Genomic DNA, 22,048 nt, shown 5'->3' with positions numbered 1-22,048 from the left:
AACCATGAAGGATTAGATCAACACAGGATAAAGATCCAGGAGTTTCTGCTCAAATAACTTCATCTGAATCAAGTCTGTCAAGTTTTAAACTCTCAGATTGTGAACATATCAGTAATTTTCAGTCTGTTTTCATGGACGTCCTTTCAGTGGTGATGTCAGGGATGATTTTGAAGAAGCTCATCAAACTGAACCATCAGCAGATCACTGCTCCAAAACCAGAACATGATCCGAGTCTCCCTCCACCACCAGAACACCAGCTTTACTAACGTGGTAGATCAGTGTAGTACAGATCAATAACTGATGAGTCATTTGATCAAAATCACTGAGTGCTTCACGTCTGACCCTCTGATGCTTCTGTAGACATTTTGCATATTTAATGAATGTCTGACAGTTTTACATTCATTCTATGAACACAGTGGAAATGTTGTGTTATAGTCTCCATGTTGTTTCCAGCATCATAAATTCTTAAGTTCAGAAAATTAGATTCTTTCTTCACAGCTGAAAAACAACAACATTTATTCTCTATTGAAATCTGCATCGTCCACTCCAAAGGTCACAATCTGAAGGTAACATCTGGTTTTGTTCCCTGTGGTTAACTCTGAGCATCAGTATGGTGGGATTTATCCACTACATCCACACCACTGTGGTTCAGTGTTGTCCTGATGGAGTAACAGCAGCCAGTATGATCCAGGCTTTAGCTGCTGGGTCTCTGTGTGACCTCTCAGACTGTTTAACAGATCAGACACAAAGAGAATCAGAGCAGCTCTGTTCTTTAAAGACAAACATGAACCCACTCAGGTCACACTTTCCCCACAGATATGAGCATCACTGTCCTCAAACAGCAAATGACCAAGTCGAACATTTGGATCTTTTCTCTTTCATTGTTTTCTTTTTAATGAATCTTTGTAACAATCTGAGGATGTTTCAGGTCATATTTATCCAGGAAACACAAACATGTAAAGGAGTCATCACAGCTCTCTGACCTCGTTGCTCCAGGTTCACCACTGAAGACTGGATTGCTACCTTTGGACCGGTCACTCCTCACAGACGGACAGCTGGACCCTGCAGACTCTGCTCTGTCCTCCTCTTCCTCCATCATCATCTTCAGTCAGTCTGAGAGGTAAACCACAAACACTCAGTGAGTTCACATTAACAGGAGGAACTGAGTTACAGTCGCTGACCTCTGACCTGTCATGTAACATAGAAACCAGGTCAATATGTCTGTAGGTTCAGTCATCCAGGTCATGTGATCTAAGGAGCTTGGAGAGAAAAGAGACGTCTTTAAGTTTCTGGAAGACGTTTCATCTGAGAAGCTTCTTCAGCTCTAAAACCAAACGGTGGAGAGTCCCAGATATTTAAACCTGAGAGGGAAAGAAAGCATGTCGCTGACCCACCACTGATGTTATTTCAAGGAGGAAACTGAGAGCCTTTGCACCAGGAGCACAAACATCAGCTCCAGCAATGATCCACTGATGTGTTTTTATTCCATGTATGAATGTTGTTATTGACAGAGATGACGTTTGTGTGTCAGTGATGCAGTGACTGTTGTTGTTACCTGTACAGGCTGGTTAGACTCTATGAAACAGATCATACAGATCTCTGCATGTTAGAAGAGACTATTAAAGGTCATGAATGAGACAAAGGCAGGGAGGCGTCCTTTACAGCTAAACAGCAGAGTGAGAGAACAGCCAGCACCTCTACATTTATCACATTATACAGCACATGTATGATACTGACAGGGATGAGAAGAATTTAGTGATTCTGATCCCATCATTGATATTACTTATTGATTCTCAGTAGCTCTGCTCTGACAGTCACCACCATCACTGAGCAGCATATCAAAGACATTTGTGCACATTAACTGCATGTTGTGGCTCAAATGTTTGTGCATGTTGGAGGCATTTCCTCTTTGTTGTGATCAGTGTTGGTCATTACTCAAAACGGTCATTATTACACATATTACACAGAACACTTTAATTAAAAGTAATGGAGTACGTTACTTCATTACTCCTCATAACATTACTTTGATGTTAAAATGAACAAATGAGCATGTAACAACATAAAGCTGAGGTACAGCCCCACACACCAACACAGATCCTGATGAGGTCACGTGATGTTTCTCTGAGTGTTTATGAACACAAATCAAAGATGAAACAGCACAAAGACACTTCAAAGTGATTCTACTGTAGAAGCATGAACAGGTAGAAACCTGCAGCCTGACTGCTCATCACTTTGTTACCTGTTCAAGTTCAGCAGCAGCAGCTCACTTTATACAAGTAATACCTCTAAAACACTTAAGTTGGCTTTATTAAACATTAGATCTCTAGCTGGGAAAACATTTTTAATTAATGATTTAATCACTGAGCACAGCCTTGATTTTATGTTTTTAACTGAAACTTGGTTAGACCAAAGTAACAGTGGAGCTGTTCTCATCGAGACGACCCCTCCTAACTACAGTTTTATCAGTGAGGTCAGGGCGAGCAGGAGAGGAGGAGGGGTTGCTGTCTTATTTAATGAATCATTTCAATGTAAGCAGCTATCTCCTGGAAGTTTTCAGTCTTTTGAATATGTGGCTTTACAGCTGAAGGCCCCATCCAAAGTTGTGTTTCTTAATGTTTACAGGCCTCCCAAATACTGCACAGACTTTTTTAATGACCTCAGTGAACTGCTGTCTGTGATCTGTGTTGATTTTGACTGTGTAATTATTGCTGGGGATTTTAACATTCATGTGGACAACCCTCAGGACAAAGGGACTAAAGACCTGAGTAACACTCTGGGCAACTTTGGGCTGACTCAGCATGTAACAGAGGCCACACATAATAGAGGACACACTCTTGACCTACTGATCTCCAAAGGCCTGAGCATTTCAAAGGTTACTGTGTCTGATGTGGGCCTGTCTGATCATTACTGTGTTTTCTTTGAAAGTAAAATCTCAGCCCACACAAATATATCAACAACAGTGATCACAAAACGGTGTATAACTGAACACAGTAGTGCAATTTTTAACCAGGTCTTCCCATTAACACCTGACCTGCCCAGAGGGTCAGTCAATGAGCTCGTCAATAGCTTCAATGCTAACATGTTAAATGTAATGGACACTATTGCTCCCATTAAGGTGAAGGTTATCTCTGGAAGGAAAAAGTCTCCATGGAGAAACTCCACACTGGTGAAAAATGAAAAAAGAGAGTGTAGGAAAGCTGAGCGCAGATGGAGAAAAACAAACCTCCAGGTTCATTATGACATTTATAAAGAGAAACTTCACAATTATAATTTACAACTGAGGAGTGCAAGGAGGTCCTACTTCTCTGACATCATCACTAAAAACAGCCATAATGCTCGGGTCTTATTTTCTACAGTTGACAGGCTAACAAACCCTCCTGTGTCAGTGGCAGCTGAACTTCATTCGACCATGGCCTGCAATGACTTTGCCAAATTCTTCACTGAAAAAATCCAAAAAATTAGACAAGCAATTGGTACATCAACAGCAGATCCAGGATATGTACTGTGTCCACCAAAAAACTGTTTAAACACCATGAAACAGTTTCAACCTATTAACAGCAAAGACCTGGAGGACATCTTAGGTCAACTGAACTCCTCCTCCTGCTGTTTAGATGTCCTGCCAACAAGTTTTTTCAAAAAGGTCTCAAAGACTTTAGAGTCAGACCTGTTACAGATCGTCAACTTTTCTTTATTATCGGGTGTGTTTCCAGAATCACTAAAAACTGCTGTAATCAAACCTATACTGAAAAAGGACAATCTTGACAAGACACAAATGAACAACTACAGGCCGATCTCAAATCTCTCATTTTTAAGTAAGATCATTGAAAAAGCAGTTTCTCAACAGCTCAGTTACTTCTTAAAACAGAATAATTGCTACGATGCCTTCCAGTCAGGTTTTAGACAGAACCACAGCACTGAAACCGCTCTGACCAAAGTGTTTAATGACATATGTCTGAACACAGACAGTGGAAAAATGCCAGTCCTAGTTTTACTGGATCTCAGTGCAGCATTTGATACAGTTGACCACAACATATTACTCAAACGACTGGAGAACTGGACAGGTCTTTCAGGAACTGTACTAAACTGGTTCAAAACATACTTAGAAAACAGGAAATACTTTGTATCAATAGGTAACTTCACATCTGAGCAGACAAGTATCACATGTGGAGTTCCCCAAGGTTCCATCTTGGGACCCCTTCTGTTTAACATTTACATGCTCCCACTGGCACAGATTATAAACAACAACAAAATAAACTACCACAGCTATGCAGATGACACACAAATATATATCACAATGTCACCAGGAGACCGAGGCCCTGTACAGGCTCTTGGTAAATGCATTGAGGAAATCAATGACTGGTTGTGCCACAATTTTCTCCAGCTAAACAAAAACAAAACTGAGGTAATAGTCTTTGGCGCCAAAGAAAAACGATTACAGGTCACCAGAGAACTTCAATCTATACATCTAAAAACCACAAACCAGGCGAGAAATTTGGGTGTAGTGATGGATGCAGACCTAAACTTAGAAAAACACATTAAGACAATAACAAAGTCAGCTTACTATCACCTCAAGAATATATCAAGGATAAAAGATCTGATGTCTCAACAGGACCTGGAAAAACTAGTCCATGCATTCATCTTTAGTAGGCTTGATTACTGTAACAGCATCTTTACAGGTCTACCTAAAAAATCAGTCAGACAACTACAGCTCATTCAGAACTCTGCTGCTCGAGTCCTCACTAAGACCAAAAAAGTGGACCACATCAGTCCAGCTCTGAGGTCCTTACACTGGCTGCCTGTCCGTCAGAGGATAGACTTTAAAGTTCTGATGCTGGCCTATAAAGCTCTGAATGGTTTAGGACCAAAATACATCAATGACCTCCTGACCCAGTATGAACCATCCAGATCCCTCAGGTCATCTGGATCCGGTCTTTTATCAGTTCCCAGAGTCAGAACCAGACACGGAGAAGCTGCATTCAGCTTTTATGCTCCTTATATCTGGAACAAACTCCCAGAAAGCCTCAGATCAGCTGAAACACTCAGTTTATTTAAATCCAGGTTGAAGACTCACCTGTTCTCAGCTGCATTTGAATAAAGCACCAAATCCACACTTTTAAGCTTAAATTTCAAAACTTACATTTAACTACTGATTTTATCTACTGTTCTGATTTTATCTGTTTTGATTTTATATACTGTTGTTTGTTTGTTTGTTTGTTAATTAGTTAGTTAGTTTATTTGCTTGTTTTATTCAATTTTAAATCATGCTTTTTATTTGTTCTTGTTTCTAATGTCTCTGTAAAGCACTTTGAATCACCTTGTTGTTGAATTGTGCTATACAAATAAACTTGCCTTGCCTTGCCTTGCCTTTATCACGGTGCTGGTCTGGGGTCAGTGTTTACTCAGCTTTAACCTCACTCTGGGTTCTTGGCTAGCTTAGCGTTAGCTTAGCGTTAGCATGCTGTGTGCTAGCTTAGCGTCAGAGCTCTGCAGGTGTCTCGTGTGTAAATATTAATCACAGTGACAGTAAAGGAGGTAAAGGGCTGTGACGTCATCACGTACGCTGCGTCCTCTGTGGGCTCTGAGTGAACTCAAAGTACAAACTACAAGTACACAAACACGAACGTAGCTCAGAGTGGCGGACACACTCGGCCTCGTTGGTCCAGCTGTGAGTCCGTTACCGTGAACTATGGAGCGGCAGATTTGTGCTGAACTAAGCTGCACACAGCTGATGTTAGCCAGGAAACATTACACACTGACTTTAATGGAGAGACCGGAAATACAAACACACACAGTTTGTTGTGTGAAGAAATCAAACACGAGCTGAACAAACAGTAAAGTTCCTAAAGACAAACTGTTAAAGGAGGAAACAAAGCAAACTTACAGTTTCTTCACACACCAACAACAAGCTCCACTCCACAAAGTTCAGGAAGTGACAGTAAACTTTGAGCAGGAAGGAAACACCCAAAGAGACGTTTGAGGACAATAAGGAGCATTGGAACACTGTGCTGCGTTCAGGTGCACCTGGGAAACTCCAAACCTCTGGCAGGCTGTGATTTATTTCTGCTGGTTTTCCTGTTTGAAGCACAAACATCCGTCATCACTTTGTTGTTGTTCTTCCTGCAGCGTTTAAATGTTTCAGCACTGAACTGATGTTTCTTCAAAGCTCATTTCAACCTGTTGAAGTCATGAATGAAAGTGCAGACTGAGAGTGGATCACATGATGTTTGAGGTGTGTCATGTGACATGTTCAGTATTGTCACACATGTCTAGATTGTCCCTGATATCATAACTGCTCAAACACTGATGATTATATTTGAAGAATTATTCCTGATGGCAGCAAAGTTTGAATGGAGCTCTCTGTCTGTGCTGATTTGTCGCCCTCTGGAGGTCAAAGCACAAACTGCATGATGTCACTGTAACCACCACAGAGACAGGAAGTGTTTTTATGACTGAAACACTGAAATGATGCTAACGGCTGTCGTTAGGCTCACTGACAGCAGTGCTGATGTGTTCATGTCAAACACTGGCTCAGGTCAGACTCCTTCATCCTTCTCCAGCGTGAGGCCGCCCTCAGACCCACAGGAGCTCTGACCTTTGACCTCCTGACCCTAACCATTTTAGTCTTGTTGCATCTTTAAATGCAAATCCATCCAAACTGTAGCCGAGCAAAAGAAGCTGGAAGCTGTTCTATGAATGATGTTGTTGAAGGAGCTTGGAAAGAAAAGCGTCTGGACTTCTTTAAGTTGTTTGAAGAGGGACATGGACGTCTTAACGCCCACTCACATCCTGGGACATTTGATCACAGGAAATCACATGATAGCGTGGGGCTAGATCTCACAATGGGTTCACCCAAAACCTTGGCTGATTGTGACCCACACCCGTTTTCACGGAGGAGGAGGAGTTTCACATCCTGAACATGTGACAGCCTGGTTTAAAGGGACCAAAAGTAACTGGACACCTGATTCAGTTCAGGTTTATTCATCCGCTCCAAACCACAGCAGCAGTCACCTCCAGGGAACCAGCTGATCCATGTAACTGGGGACAGACCACAGCCCAGAGCACTGGTTCATGATGTGTTTGTGGACTGTAGGTTGTTTGGATAGAGATGAGATGTACTCAGCAGTCTGTCTCTAATGTTTAATGAAATGTTCTGAAGATGATAATAACTTGTGATTTTCTTTTGAATGAATCTTTAATCGTGTTGTAGGGCCTCTGACTCTCATGAAGATTTTCACATCAATGTGCTTTTCACAAAGATATTAACAATGAAAATGACGTGCAGCCCTGAACTACTCATGCGTTAACTCAGCGGTTCCCAACCCCCGGGTCACGGACCGGTCCGTGAGTCGTTTGGTACCGGGCCGTGAGAGTCGAGGCTCGGTGTGAAATTGATGGTTGATAGGTTTGTAGCATAAACCTGTTCGCTGGATCGTTCAATCCAGCTACACAGCAAAGCAAGACACGAGTAGTTCTTTCTGTTTCTCGTGCACGGGAGAGACCTGGACCAATGCCGTTCCTTCGCTTGACCACAGTCGCTCTCGTCCGTTCTCTCGTAACACTGTTCTTTTATTGAGGTTACACGAATATACATAGGTTCATTAACATACACGTGAACAAAGGTACTAGTCTGTATGTTATGTAGGTGTGTGTGTGTGTGTGTGTGTGTGTGTGTGTGTGTGTGTGTGTGTGTGTGTGTGTGTGTGTGTGTGTGACCCCATAAACGACTTCCCTAAACCTGCTGGTCTGGAAGTCCAGCAGTTCATCTAAACAAAAGGCACTTAGACTAAAACAGACATCCTACCACAAAACAATAAGAAGGTAGCACCTCTCCCATGATCCCAGGACGTGGGTGTGAATGCCAGAACACTCTGGAGTCACACAAAGTCTTTAAAGACTACTATCATTACACAATTGGTTCTACACCTCTAAGCATATATGGTTAGATATTCCCCAATAACAATGACAATGATAAAATATAAATCCAACAATGGTTTTCAGGGTTTTTATCGTTAACTTCGTTTCCCTGGGTCTTTTCCCGTGTTGTAGTCGTGTGTCTTATTTTGAAAGAAATGTTTACGCGTTACCATAGCGACCAGAGAGCATTAAGGGTGCAGACAGGTGCATCCAACAACATTTTATTTTCCCTTATTTGATTTATGGACCTAACTGTATGAACTGGACTTTGGCTTTAATGCTGCTCCTCTTCATCATTGCTGTGTTGCATTTCCATCATTCTGCTGCTGGATTCACTGCAGGCTTTAACAAACACTCCTTTGGGTCCAGGCCCAGCCACGTGTTTGTAAGCTGCTGTGCTCCTCACAAATAAAGCCTGAAGCAGCTCAGACTGTTAGAAGCAGCACTGAGCCCTGTTACAGTTATAGTGTTAGAGCAGCGGCTGCAGCCTACAGCATTTAAACTAGCTGACAGTAAACACATCAGTCCAGATGTTACCACATTACTTTGTGATGCTGAGAGTTAAAGGAGACTGGCTGATTAAAATCCCATTCCTTACATCACCGTCCTCTGCTCTGACTGCTTTCATTTAATCACAATCCGAATACTTTTTTGATCCCCAGGGGAAATTATTTAGGTTACAGTGCTGCAGCACAAACAGGAACAAAGACACAACACACTAAGTAAGAAATAGCACAATATACACAATATATACATGCATACATATGAGTCACTTATAAGTAACATGTGAGTGCTGGGGTCTATGACAGCAGGCAGGTCTGTATTTATGTCCAGGCTGACATGAACAGCTAGTAGTTCAGGGTTCAACACTCAGGGAAGTGTGTGACCTTCCACACTGACAGAAGATGCTAAACATGACTTTAAACTGTTGTTTGTTAAAGCCTCACAGATCTGAGAGCAGGGCTCAGTGGGTACATGAGCCTTTATACATGAAGGCTTTCTGTTTCCAGGAGAGGAAACATGTGATCCAGCTGTGTTTGGTCACATGGATCTGCTCTGCATGGATCACCTGACTAAAACATGTTGTTATTATTGTTCTTACAGTCTTAAATCGGTACATCAGGCGGGTCACATGACACCCGGGGGTGACAGCAACATCTTTCCTCTTTAGAAAGCTGCTCTCTGTCCCAGGAGCTGTTGTCACAGTAACAGCAGGAACAGGAAGTCACACGCTCTCTGCTCTGTGATTGGCTGCTTCTTATCTCAGCTTCCTGCAGAGGGTGGAGGTCTGCTGATGACGCACACCAACAGAAGTGTGACTTTCACTTCCTGTTTATTGCTGTTGTTCTTAAAGCTCTCAGGCGATGCTGCAGCGCCCCCTGCTGACACAAACTCCTCCCTCTGTCTCAGAGGTCACAGGTCAGCCTGCTGCAGAGGGTCTGCCTGTTCATGGACTTCCTGTTACAGAGACGGGTCTCAGCGTCAACACTAGTTTCTGATTGGACGGTGTGGAAAATGTTACGAGTTCAAAATATTGGGGATGGAGACAAGAGAAAAACCACAATAACAACACTGGTCCGGCCGGGTTGAGTCAAACGATGATTTTAATGATCACACACGTGGGAGATGGACACTGATGCAGACAGCCTCTGATCTCAAAATGGTGGAGTATTGCTCAAACTCTTATAGCCTCTGGTGCCTCCACCTTATCATAAAAGCCTAAACATTCACATGCTTTCTCTCACACAGCGCCTAAGCTACGACCTTGGCTCCCTGTTTATCTGCTCCTGCTGAGATGGGGCAGAAAACTCCAGCATGTTCTCTTCTAATCAGACAAATAAGGCAATGACTTTCTGCAAACAGTATTTCTTATAACTCAGCAGTATAATGCATCATAAAACAATATCCTTCATTCACAATAAGTCAACAGTTTAATGTAATGCACATCAGTTTAACTAATGCAATAGTTATCAGCTTCTTCTAATTCAGGAGAATAATGCAAACTAAAACTACATAATAATTCACAATCTTTAATTAGGGGTATAACATGGCATAAAATAATATTATAATCTAACAAAACCCAGCTTCCTCCAGCCGAGTGATGTGTGGATTCATCACTCTCTGTGGATCAGTGTAAGTCTGTGTGTGGGTCAGCTGCAGGACTTGTTTGACCTTTGACCCTGGCAGACAGAGCTGGTTACTGCTGTGTGACTCCTGCCGTCGCTCCACTTTAAATTTTACTTAAAATAAGTCCTGACATGGCCCCGCCCCCTCTGACCTGCTGCTCCTGGATGTGCTGAGGACACAGCGGAGGCTCAGAGGGGGCGGGGCTTTTCCCGTGGCGGTAACCAAACTGCATTAGGTCGCTGCACTGCCAGTGTTTAACCACACCTCTTCTGACTGACCTTTGACCTCTGACATGTTGATTTGATCCTTATTTAATGACGTCTTTTATCTAGTGATTTAATTCTGTGTATTTATATGTGATGGTGTTCCTGAGTTCAGCCTCAGCTGATATCCACAGACGCTCCTATTGGCTGGTTTTAAAAACACATTTTTCCATTAAAGAGACTCTTTTAAAAACACGTCTGCCTGAAAGTCACATTTCATTTATTTTGGGGGATTTTAACAGAGAGATAGAACTTTATGAATCCCTCATGTTTATCCTCCAGGAAATCCAGTTTGTAGCAGCAGAACACCGACAAATCTTTACACAGCACAGAATTAGGATATCAAATAAAGGGGAATAAGAGAATATGAATATAAGCATAAATATGTACATATATACACAGACCTCACACAGAGACAGCAGCTACACTGTGTGTGGATGTGATCCACAGTCACAGCTGTGGGTTTCAGTCAGTGTGTCTCTAACTTCATGGTCACATTTCAAAGCTTATTGCAGCCAGAAGATGTTCAAGTAAAAGATTTATTGCTGTACTCGTCTACCAGGATAACAGGAGGTTCATAAAGCTGTGTAATACTTCAGCTTTCCATCATGCAGTAGTAGTTGTGTCCCTTTGTGTTTATTAGTGTGTTCACACGTCTACTTTAACTTCACTCTGCAATGAAAGGATTCAAATCACTGATAAATACATACATGCTGACTCTGAGTCTCAGTGAAGGAGGAAAGGATGGATGAAGGCAGCCTAGTGTGGGTCATGTGTGTCCAGCAGTCATCCAGGGCCTGGATCCATCTGTAACAGGAAGACAAAGTCCAGCCTGTAATCATCCTATCAGGCACAGCGTTTCCATCCAGCATCCTGACGACGCTAACAACCCGTCAAACGTCTCCTCTGGTCCACAGAAGTCACACTTCCTGTGTCGTGTTTACCTTTTTAAGTGTGCTGTTCAAGCCTGTGTGACCAACTCTGACTCTCCAGATTCCATCCTGGTCTCTGCTGCAGCTTCTTCTACACGACTGTTTTCTGTATAATAATATCTGCCTTTCCCGTCTCTGTCCCAGTGTGCCTGCCACTCGTCCTTCATCTTTACCTTCATTATACTCTTCACCTCACTTTCACTGTATTTTATAGTCAAACCTGCACGACTTCTTCTTGCTGCACCTTTTTAAACTTATCGTCCTGTTCATTGCATCAACACCGATATTCACAGGGAGCCATAAGAAATCCACTTCTATCCCTCTGTGTTTGATTCTATACAGTAAATGAAGTATATCAAAAACAATATGTTGCCTAGAGTCTGAAGACATATCACCTGTGCTCACTAGCACGCTGCTAGAGTCCCAGCAAACCACATACCTCCATATTAGTGCGTCCTCCACCCAGTTCAAGCCAGTAACATCACTACCAGCTCCCAGTATAAACTGCCACATCATCTGTAATTCTTTTACTCATCACCAAACTTATTTGTGGGAGAACAAATGCAGCAGCCGTTCTTTTATCTGACAGTGTTGACGCATCAGTAAATATCCTCACATGACCTGAGGACTTTCCCACTATATGAACCTGCTTTTAGTCGCCCCTCCTCCCTCGCCACAAGCTTCCTTTACAACATAACTTATAAAAAACAACTTTATTGACAATCAGCAATAACAATTACAGACAGTCTAGAAGAAGAATCACATGATCAAGGAGCAGAAGTTTATGGTTTTAATAGCTTTTACATTTTGGGAAAGTTTTAAAAACATTGTTTGGTTTTCTTTCTAAAGCGTTGAAAGGACGGCTTTGCATCAGAAAAGTAAGATCAGCAAATGAATCCATTAAAGTTCTTTTGCCTTGTTTGCAAAAGAAGCCAAACAACATTTGTGTCACAAAGAGAGACTTCAGAACAGATCAAAGATCACAAACATCAGGCACTGATGGAAACAGCCAAACACAGAAACAGAGGCACCAGCAGGTGAAGGAGGCCTGTTGTAGAAATGACTCTGAGTGCTCAGGTAGAAACGCATGAAGAACCAGTGCGTCTAATATTTGGAAACCAGTCTGTGTTTGAGCGTCCTGGATGAAACACAGATCATGTTGCAGAGCGAGGACGTCGTCTTTCCTCCCGAGTGTGTAACTACAGGACGTGTGCAGCAGGTTTAATCGTCCTCCTGACAGTTACTGATGAACGAGTCCTTCAGGGAGGCTCCAGGATCACTGTGGCTTTTACCAGCTGCTGCTAAACTGAGAGGTGTTGCTGCTTCATGTGTGAAGATGTTTGCATGGCTTTAACAGTGCAGACGTTCCTCATGTGCACCCATTTCATATGTTTTATTGTGATGTTTAGTAACATCTGCTTCCCTCCTTCAGGCAGACGATAAAGTGAGCTCAGCCTTAAACATGTGGAGAGAACGTTTGACCGACAGTCCTGGGACGACTGCAGAACAATGGTTTGTTTTTAATGATAAAGTTTCATAATGGAAATAAATGCTGAGCCTGTTTCATGATGTTGGCCCTGCAGCATCAGGCAGGATTAATACTGTAACAAACGTGTGTCACAGTTATAATGACTTTAAATGAAGACTTGGGTTGGATGGAGATGTCAGCTGGATTTGTGCTGACTGTCACTTTAAATGTTTTCAGTTCAGCTTCTAAATCTACTTTTGTATAATGTTTGCTGAGTTTTGCACTTCATGACGCTTTTAAGAAGAGCCAATAAATCCTGACTTTACACAAAAATAAAGGTTTAATGTGTTTAGTGTGACAGTGGAGGAGAGCGCACATAATAAGAGTCATTAACAGAATGGTGACAATTATAATCTGTCTCATTTTAGGAGCAGCTCACAGGCACAACAGACTACAGAGCAATCAAAGCACCAGTTAAACGTCCATGTGACCGGCTTACAGCCAATGAACAATCAGTCCCCACTGTCCCCACCAACATCACTGTACTGGAAAGACTGTGCTGCCATGGTCAGAGATGAACTGGTACTAAAATGTAAGGCAGCTGATGTGTGTGGCCTTAGCAGCACAAATGCATCACGGCTGCAACGCTGCAGTGTGTTTAAACATTTGAACATTTCTGTGGCTTCAAACCAGCAGCTGCTCTGTACTCAGTCGTGTTTGTGTGTCTGTCAAAGTGATTGTTGTCTTTAAAAAGCCTTTTGTGTTTGAGTTTTGTGAGCAGTGCCGAGCTTCTCTGTAGTCTAAGCTGAGTCGATATATTTGATTCCATGTTTGGTGTGATTTTCAAAGTCAGCAGCAGCAAACGCTGAACAAGCAAAGTTTGGGCCCATCAGAGACAGCAGTGGACCTGCTGACCTGTAGGTGTTGGAGGTGTTTGTGTGCAGCTGTGGGTCAGTCAGCTTTATTTCACTTATCCATGACAGAGCGCTGTTAGCTGTGAGTTAGCATCCACTGAGCTGTTTCATCTACTCTGTCACTGCCAGCAAGCAGAGCCCAGGGTTGGCTTCATAAGCTGGACGTGGCCTTGCTCAAGGGCACTTTAGCAGCACGTTCCCAGCAGTAACAGAGGGATTCAAACTGGTGACCCTGGAGTAGGAATCACCCAGAAAAGTCACCTTATGCCAGAAGTTTTAGTGAGACGGGAACAACATTACAGCTCTGATGTCATTGACCTGTGCAGTGAGGACATATTGAACTGTGAGGACACAGCTTATAGGTTCAACACTGACCCTGGGTCAGCATGTGCAGGTGACATGGTGTTGGTGTCACCACTACAGACAGCTCAGGTTCAACTGGTTCTTCTTTGATTTGCTTCTATAGCACAAAGGTTGACACCAGTCTGGTCCAGTTAGCATCTGAATCCATAAACGTGTGAGCTCGTCCCACCAGAGGACGTCAGCATCATGGGGATAATGTCTACAGCAGGAAAACACAGGGACAGTTGGGTTTGCTGCACATCTGGAACACACAGTTAGCTCAGATATGTTCATGTCGCTAACACCAATACAGGGACTGAGTGCTCTATAGCAGCTAATGCTAACAACTGTAACACTGCTGTTTGTCATGGTTTTCAGACCAAATGATAACAAAACGTTGGGAAAAGTGAAATATTGGAACATGAAATCATAAATTATTACATTTAAACAACAATAATACAGCTAAATTTCCCCTGTTGGCTCATAAGCTGCTCACCTGGATGCTACATCAGTGCAGTCCTCTCTGAACATTAGATAATCAACACACACACACTTATTGTTGAGAGGCTGACTTCACTAAACTCACAGAAACTCTTAAGAAGCTCCTCAAATGATGACTTTGGAGTTTTGTGTTACTGTCAGTGTATAAAAGCTAGAAAAGGAAGAAAAGCAGGAGAAATGATCAAAGTGCTGCTGTGTGCAGGAAGAACTACAACATGTTAGTGAGAAACACAAACAGGGTGTGAAACACACTCCAGAGGAAACGCTGTGTGCAGGCTGTCTGTGACTTCCTGTATCTCTGCCACAGACTGGGACAGACACCAGTGAAACCAGTCACTGTGGTCATGTGCTTGTAGCCAGCAGCCTGTGATGTGAGGCTGCTTGAGTCAGTCGTCTGCTTCCACCATGTAAACCTTGGTGTCTCCTACATGCACAGATGTTTCCTGCAGACTGTGCTGCTCCAGCTGTCACACAGATGTTGAATCAGCAACATCTGTGTCACGTCCTCCCTGGTCCCACAGATAACAGGCTGCATACAAGAGGCTCACCTCTGCTACCTGCTGCTCCACTCCCCATCGCTGTTTTGGCCACGCCTCCCGTTGGTCAGCAGGTAAAGGTGAAGCCTGGGACATGGAAGCCTTTACAGCAGAGCTTCATGGGCCTGTCCAGCAGCAGGCTGAGGAGAGAAAGGTGACAGAGTTCGCTGTTACAAACAGTTTCTCAGCTTTGATCTAAAAGAGCTTCTTTCCTGTTAAAGCAGCTGAGAGTGAGCACATGTTCTCCCCCTGAGGTTCTCATGACAGAGGAAGAACTCACAGCTGAGGAGGACCAGGATCTCCATCCACTCACAGTCCCTGCAAACAAAACCACCATTTGAACTTTAACATTTGTTGTCAGTTCTTGTGTCACTCAGCACATCTCAGCTGTTCCTCTGAGTTTCTTCTGAAAGTCTTCCTGTGATTGGCTGTTCACAGACACATGACTACATGAATCAGCTCCACATGTTCTCAGCAGCAACATCTGGGCAGCTGTGACAGGTTAAAGACAACATGTTTCTAAGTGCAATTAGAAGAAGAAGCCAGTAAAGACGCGTCTGTGATGCAAAGCAACAGAAGAGCAACGTGAGCCACAGTAAGTGATGGAGGATGAACTGGTCCTGTCTCTGTTGGTGGGCTTGTATACTGGCAGGAAGGAAGCTTCTCTGGGATTTCTCCCTCAGCACCAGTGAAGCCTCTGTTTCTGTCACTATTGTCTCTTTGAACTGTGATTATTTTGTGCTTTCACAGCATTTTCCTGTTTCATGGTGTTTTAGAAGCAGCAGTGTGTGTGAGCTCTCAGGGCCACCGTCCATCCTGTATACTTGTTGTTTGTAGTGTCACCAGTGCAGTGATGACCACAGGGTGGCGCTGTGCTGCATCACAGGCAGCCTGAGCTGGGCCTGTTCCATATAACATATATATCAGATGATGATATGAAACATCGTTTGTTTCATGGTGTAAAATATGTTACATGGTTGTGATGCTCACTGTAGTGTCTGTATTAAAGTTCTCTCTTTCTCTTATATTTAATATAACCACACTACGGACGCTCGTTAGCAACAACGACGGTAAAACCATCGCGTGGCTCCGCCGTCCGCTTCTTTATTTTCCACATAAACCTTTCACAATAAAGCTCAAGATCCTATTGAGACTTTTCAAAATAAAACGAATCACATGAAAGAGCATGCAGAGAGTTTAGGGATGAAAAGCCAAAAAGAGCCGTCAGGGGCTAAAACATGAATGTTACAACAGGCTTTTCCCCGCAGCACGCCGTGTGATAAATACTCACAAAGACTCACAAACGTGTCGTTTCATGCGTCGGTCAAACACTCGACACCCAGCTGGAAACACTTCAGGGAAGTTCATCTGCCCGAGATTCAGAAAATCGCCATAAACGCTCCATATTCACCTCTACATGGAATATAAAGGGAAAAGAAGAAACACAGTGCTGTGTCAGCGTTAGACATATAGATATATCCTTGCTTTTAATACATTTGAAGGTGGGTGGGAGAGGTGCTTCTCCGCGTAGTCTACGGTCTCTTTGGGATCGCTAAAGCTTTTCCTCACATCACCATGGGTCACTAACAGCTTTGCAGGGTATAGCAGTCTGTACCTGACGCCGGTCATCCCACGTAGTCTTCCTCTCATATTTGCAAATGCGGCTCTGCGTTTCCAACAGAGGGAGGGAAATCTGGGAGGATGTTTATTTTAAAAACCCTTATACATCAGGTTCTTGTTCTCTGCAGCTTTCAGCAGAATTTCCTCACCAATGTGGTAGTAGTGCAATCTCAAGATGATGGGCCGAGGAAGATGACTTTGTTTGGGACGCTGGCGATTCACTCTATGTGCTCGATCGATGAGTGGCTTCTCCTCGAGAGATAGCGCCTCCGCCAACAGGTGTGAACCAACTCAGTCATCTTGGGTCCCTCTGTGCCTTCTGGTATTCCTGCAGTTCTTAAATGATTCCTCCTGGAGTGCCTCAAGAGCTCCACATCTCTCATCTAACTTCTTTACCTCCGCAGACAAACGCTCCACAGTGGCCTGGAGAGTGGCGATGGTGTCAGAGTGGTTCGAGGCACAGTCCTGCAGTTCAGTCAAAGTGTTATCATGCCTGGCCACGTCGCTTTTTATGTCCGAAATTGAGGGCTGGATGCTCTGGTTCAAGGATGATATCTCGCCTCCTATGGTGGTAGAAATCTCTAATATGCAAGTGTCCAGTGCTAGTTAGTTAGTTCTAGTTCTAGTGGTTAGTGGGGCTTTATTTGATGATTCTAGTGTGTGTTACATTGTTGTCATATTGTTGAGTCGCAGAGCTGTACAGTGTTACAGTTTCTGTAGAGTCTGGTATAAGGAACTCAGATCCCTCTGTGAATAATGTTCACTGAAACTGATCTGTAGTTAATGAACTAGTCAGGATTTACACTAGAGAATGTTTCTGCCATTACATGGCCTGTATTTGTAGAGCGCTTTACTCGTCCCTAAGGACCCCAAAGTGCTTTACACATCCAGTCATCCACCCATTCACACACTCACACAAGTTCAGTTTTTCATTGATTATGGTCCCAAGATATTTATATGATTGTACTTGCTCTATTTTCTGACCTTTAATTAAAGTGACTCTGTGCCCATTTTGTTGTTTCCTAAAATCAACAACCATGTCTTTTGTTTTAGATATGTTCAGCTGGAGATAAGACTCCTCCCACCACTGAACAAAGTCATCAATGACTGGGCCGTGGTTAGTTTCACCCTCTTTCAGTAAGCTGACAATAACAGAGTCATCTGCATATTTAATAATGACCCTGTTTTCATGTCTGCCCTGACACATGTTTGTATAGAGAGTGAATAATAAGGGCGATAGGACGCAGCCTCGAGGAGAACCTGTGGAGGAGAACACTGGGTCAGACAGAACCCCATTTATTCTCACTCTTTGTGACCTGTCAGTTAGAAAATCTAAAATCCAGCCCAGCAGGTTTTTCCTGATTTCAAACTGTTCTAAAAGTCTTTTAATTAAAATATGGGGCTGTGTTGTATTAAAAGCCGAAGAAAAATCAATGAAAAGAAGTCTTGCAAAAGTCCCTTTACTCTCTACATGTTTAAGAATCAGATTTAGTAAAGTCAAAAGTGCGTCCTCCACTCCTCTGTTGGGCCTGTATGCAAACTGCATTGGATCCAGCTGACCTTCAGTCTCTTCATAATCACATTTCTGATGATTTTTTCAAAGACTTTCATGACAACTGAAGTGAGGCAACAGGCCTGAAGTTGTTTAGATTTAGGGACAGGAACCACGACTGCTTCTTTGCAAAGAGAGGGCACATGTTGTGTTTGCAAGGATTTGTTAAAAATAACCTGAAATATAGGCCTGAGTTCATCAGCACAAGATTTAATTAGGCGGCCACTAATATTATCAGGACCTGGCTCTTGTTCACATTGACTGTATGAAAGGCCTTTTTAACATCGCTGAGTTCAATGATAAAGTGCTGAGTATCTCTCAGTTTCTGTTTCACTTCCCAAATATCCTCGCTGAAATCAGAAGAACTAAAACGAGCATAAAACATGTTTAAAGCATTTGAAAATCTCTGTCTGAATTAAAACATCTAAAATGACCTGACTGCTGCTCTGGGGATTTTGAAACCCTGATATGGTTTTCATACAAGTCCAGGCAGACCCAAAAGTTTTTGCAGCAAATTTGCTTTCAAGAAGGTTTTTGTCTGTTTTGCTTTCAAGATCTCGATTTTCATTTCCTTGGTAGCTGTCTGAAAATCGGTAACAGCCCCTCTTTAAAGGCCTGTCTCTTTTTCCTTAAACAGGATTTGACACTTTTAGTGAGCCATGGATTATTGTTAGCGTAAATTTTAACACGCTTACGGGGTATAATCATGTCTTTACAAAATACTGCACAGGAGCTAGTAACATCCACCAAAGCATCGAGATCATCTCCACAAGACTGAAGACGGGGCTGTACGAAGTCACTTTATCTCTACAGGACTGTAAGCTGTCGTCTGTGAGGCGTGAGCGTGTTTGTTTGAACACAGTTCACGGTGGAGAACAGCTGCTGACATAATGTGGATCCAAGATCCATAACTGGCCTACCTGGGGCTGAAAGTCTCCATAAATGCAGGCGTTTCGGCGGCTACACCGGCTTCCACGAGTGTGACGCTTATTTTGAGAAAATAATAGAATATAAATGTATTTTTATATTTCAATATCACAATAATCTTCCAATGTAGAACTACAAGTTAAAAAAGAAGTAACATAAATCAAATCCACTTCAGCTAAATACTTCTCATTTATTTCCATCTTACATGCTGTGACTGCAGCCATTCCCACATCTCTGTGAATGGGACTCATGGACATGGATCAGTGGTTGTTGATCAATGGTCCTGAGAATCTGCATAATTAAGATGAAGGAACGGAGCTCCCAGCCCATCGTTCCTGCAGCTGCTTTCAGTCTTTATGCAAATGTCCTGTTTGTAAGACTGAAACCTGCAGCTGAGACTGAAGACGTCACCTGATGATGACGACACGTTTCTCCCACAAAACGCTGCGTCCAGATGAACAGAAGCAACAGACTCACTTTCCTGGATGATTGAGATGCATCAAGACTTCATTGTGTGTTACTTCTCATTCAGCACAGACACATTATTCCTGTTAGGTCATGTCAGCTGTCACTCAGTACAAGCACAACTGTGAACAACACAAACTTCTCTTCAATGTGTCACAGAAACACTAAGTGTGAGAGCCTGTATGACACACAGGACAGACTGTAAGCTCTGCTGGCTGCACAGCACTTTGTAGCAGTTTTCCAACATGTCCTCCACCCGTGATGTCAGTGGTGGGACCCCAGTCACAGCACTCAGCACCACCTCCTTTAAATGGATTTTATAGCAGTTCCTCCCGTTACTCGGTGCAACGCTTCTTAAATGTGTTTTTGCAGGATAAAACACAGCAGGTGGTGTAGAGAGGACGTCAGCTGACGGAGCAGAGGGAGGCAGACTGTGGATAAATGACAGAGTGAGAGGAGAGCAACCATGACAGAAGCACAGGTGTGGCAGATAGAAGTGGCTTTATAGACACTTATTGTCAGTCCTCGTGCATGCTGTGGAAATAAGTGTCTGTGTCATGAGGTGACATGTGAGCTTATCTTTGGTCAATAAAGCTGAACGACCAGTTTTCACTTTGCTTGTTACGCTTGTTTAGTGACGTCTGGGTTTCTGTGGAGCCCGAATTTTGATGAGTTCTGGTGAAATCATCTGAGATCATCTGAGCATCGGTGAAGAGTCAGCAGAGAAAGTGTGGGACAGAAGTTTGCTTTGGACACATGGACTGAAATCAAAAAGTAACAAACAGGATTTCCAATGGACAGTATGGAGAAGTGAAAGTACACAAAGGCTGTGCTGGAACACGTGTGTTACACTTTTTGACAGCTGAGAACAAAACACAATATTTTGCATCATCTCTGCAGTGTCTCTTCTTTCCTCTGCTGTTGTGCTTTTAGCTCCAAACTGTTTCAAATGGTTTGTCAGCAAGCTGACCTCTGACCTCTGCAGTACTAACTCCTGACCCGTACAAAGAGCGGGCGTTTCTGACCTTTGACCTGCAGCTGTATGTCTCTCAGTCTCAGTTCTTCTCTCCGTCACTGATGGAGCAGGTGTAGTTGCTGCTGACAGTCAGTCGTTTGTTTTCTCAGAGTGAGGCTGAAGTCTGAACTGTTCAGAGCATCAGGTCTCATCAACGTGCGCTGCTGTAACGCCGCTTTGTCCTCTGAGATCACCAGGTATGAAACCTGAGTGCTGACAGAGCAGCATGTTCCCCCTCATTCACCTCCACCACCACAGCCAAGGCATGCTGGGAAACTGAGGACACACAGACGGAGAACTGAAGTGTCTGCTGTGTGTTCATCTCAGAGTCCTCACAGGTGACACATTAGCTCCAGAACACCAAGCCAGGTGTTTGAAGCCTGACAGGGATTCTTCCCATCCAGAGGGAGGATTTAGCTGCACAACAATGAACATTAGTGTGTAGTTTAGAAACACAGACTGTGCCTGCACTGCATCTAGTGAAGAAAAGTGTTACTGCGAGAGAACGAGGCTCCTTTAAAGCAGCTGATATTAAGGTTGAAAAATCAACAATAAGCTGATGTAATCAACGTTTCACAAAATGGTCAGCAGCTAAAATCTGGAGCCGTTCTTTGGTGGTAATTAACAGTTTGTTCTTGTTAGCTAATTATGTCATTAAAGGTAGCAGCAGAAGCCTTGTGTTGAAAGCCCATTCACTCACACATTCACACAGTATGTGTGTGTCTGTGTTACACTGTGGACATCCCTTCTGTTGGAGCGCCATCTTGTGGCAGGTTTAAGAAATGTTCTTCTTGTAAATCCAAACTGATGCACCTCCATAGCAGACTGTGGAGGCTTTCAGTGACATGAAGACTTGATTTATACTGTCATATTCTCCTGTTACACAAAGCACAGCACGCTGAACATGGATGAACTGAAACTCCCAGCATCTGACTGAGGAAAAGCACAAATCATTCTCACACTGACTCCTGCTTGATTTTAGATTTGCTTTCAAATCCTCACACTTTCATATGAAGCACTAAATGGGCTCCAGACTGTTTATCTCAGCTTCCTGTCAAACACACTGCTGCTCACACCGAGGCTCAGTTTACTCCTCCAGCCTGGCTTAACCTGCTGTCTGTTAAAAACAGTCCCACACTCCTCTGTTTAATCCTTCTGATCAGACTCTTTGATTTTGTATTGTTTTTACCTGAAGTTGTGTTTTTGACATGGTTCTGTCTGTGAAATAAAGCTCACACACACACTGCTACAGTCCTTCATACACTTAGAAACGAAGCTGCTCCTTTCCTCAGTGCTGACACATAAAGAAGAGTTGCTTTTATATCCAACACGTCTCTGTTCCAGAAAACAGCTTCAGCAGCCTCTGAGTCTGAACTTGGAGTTGGTTATAAGCCACAGGCCTGTGTGCACAGCAATGAGGAAATATAATGCAGTAAGTGAAACATGGATGTGTGGAACAGATTATCCCAAAG

The 22,048-nt window shown here is 43.2% G+C and overlaps 2 protein-coding genes across 2 annotated transcripts in view; both read right to left on the bottom strand.

The window, feature by feature from the left end:
- Positions 1 to 5,918, bottom strand: part of LOC309702172 (NACHT, LRR and PYD domains-containing protein 3-like) — a 270,070-nt gene extending 264,152 nt beyond the window's left edge. The window contains exon 1 of the mRNA XM_082526641.1: positions 5,882 to 5,918. The gene's annotated coding sequence lies outside the window, so the exon portion shown is untranslated. The remainder of the gene's footprint in view (positions 1 to 5,881) is intronic.
- Positions 1 to 22,048, bottom strand: part of LOC309702180 (protein NLRC3-like) — a 121,838-nt gene that overhangs the window by 28,757 nt on the left and 71,033 nt on the right. Inside the window, exon 3 of the mRNA XM_082526664.1 lies at positions 984 to 1,113. Coding sequence (XP_082382790.1) covers positions 984 to 1,102 — 119 coding nt within the window. The 5' untranslated portion in view covers positions 1,103 to 1,113. The remainder of the gene's footprint in view (positions 1 to 983; positions 1,114 to 22,048) is intronic.

The sequence above is a fragment of the Aulonocara stuartgranti genome (genome assembly GCF_965226115.1).
Source record: "Aulonocara stuartgranti genome assembly, chromosome: 3".
NCBI classification, from domain to species: Eukaryota; Metazoa; Chordata; class Actinopteri; order Cichliformes; family Cichlidae; genus Aulonocara; species Aulonocara stuartgranti.
The sequence above is the reverse complement of the archived record's forward strand: the minus strand, read 5'-3'. Positions and strand labels throughout refer to the sequence as shown.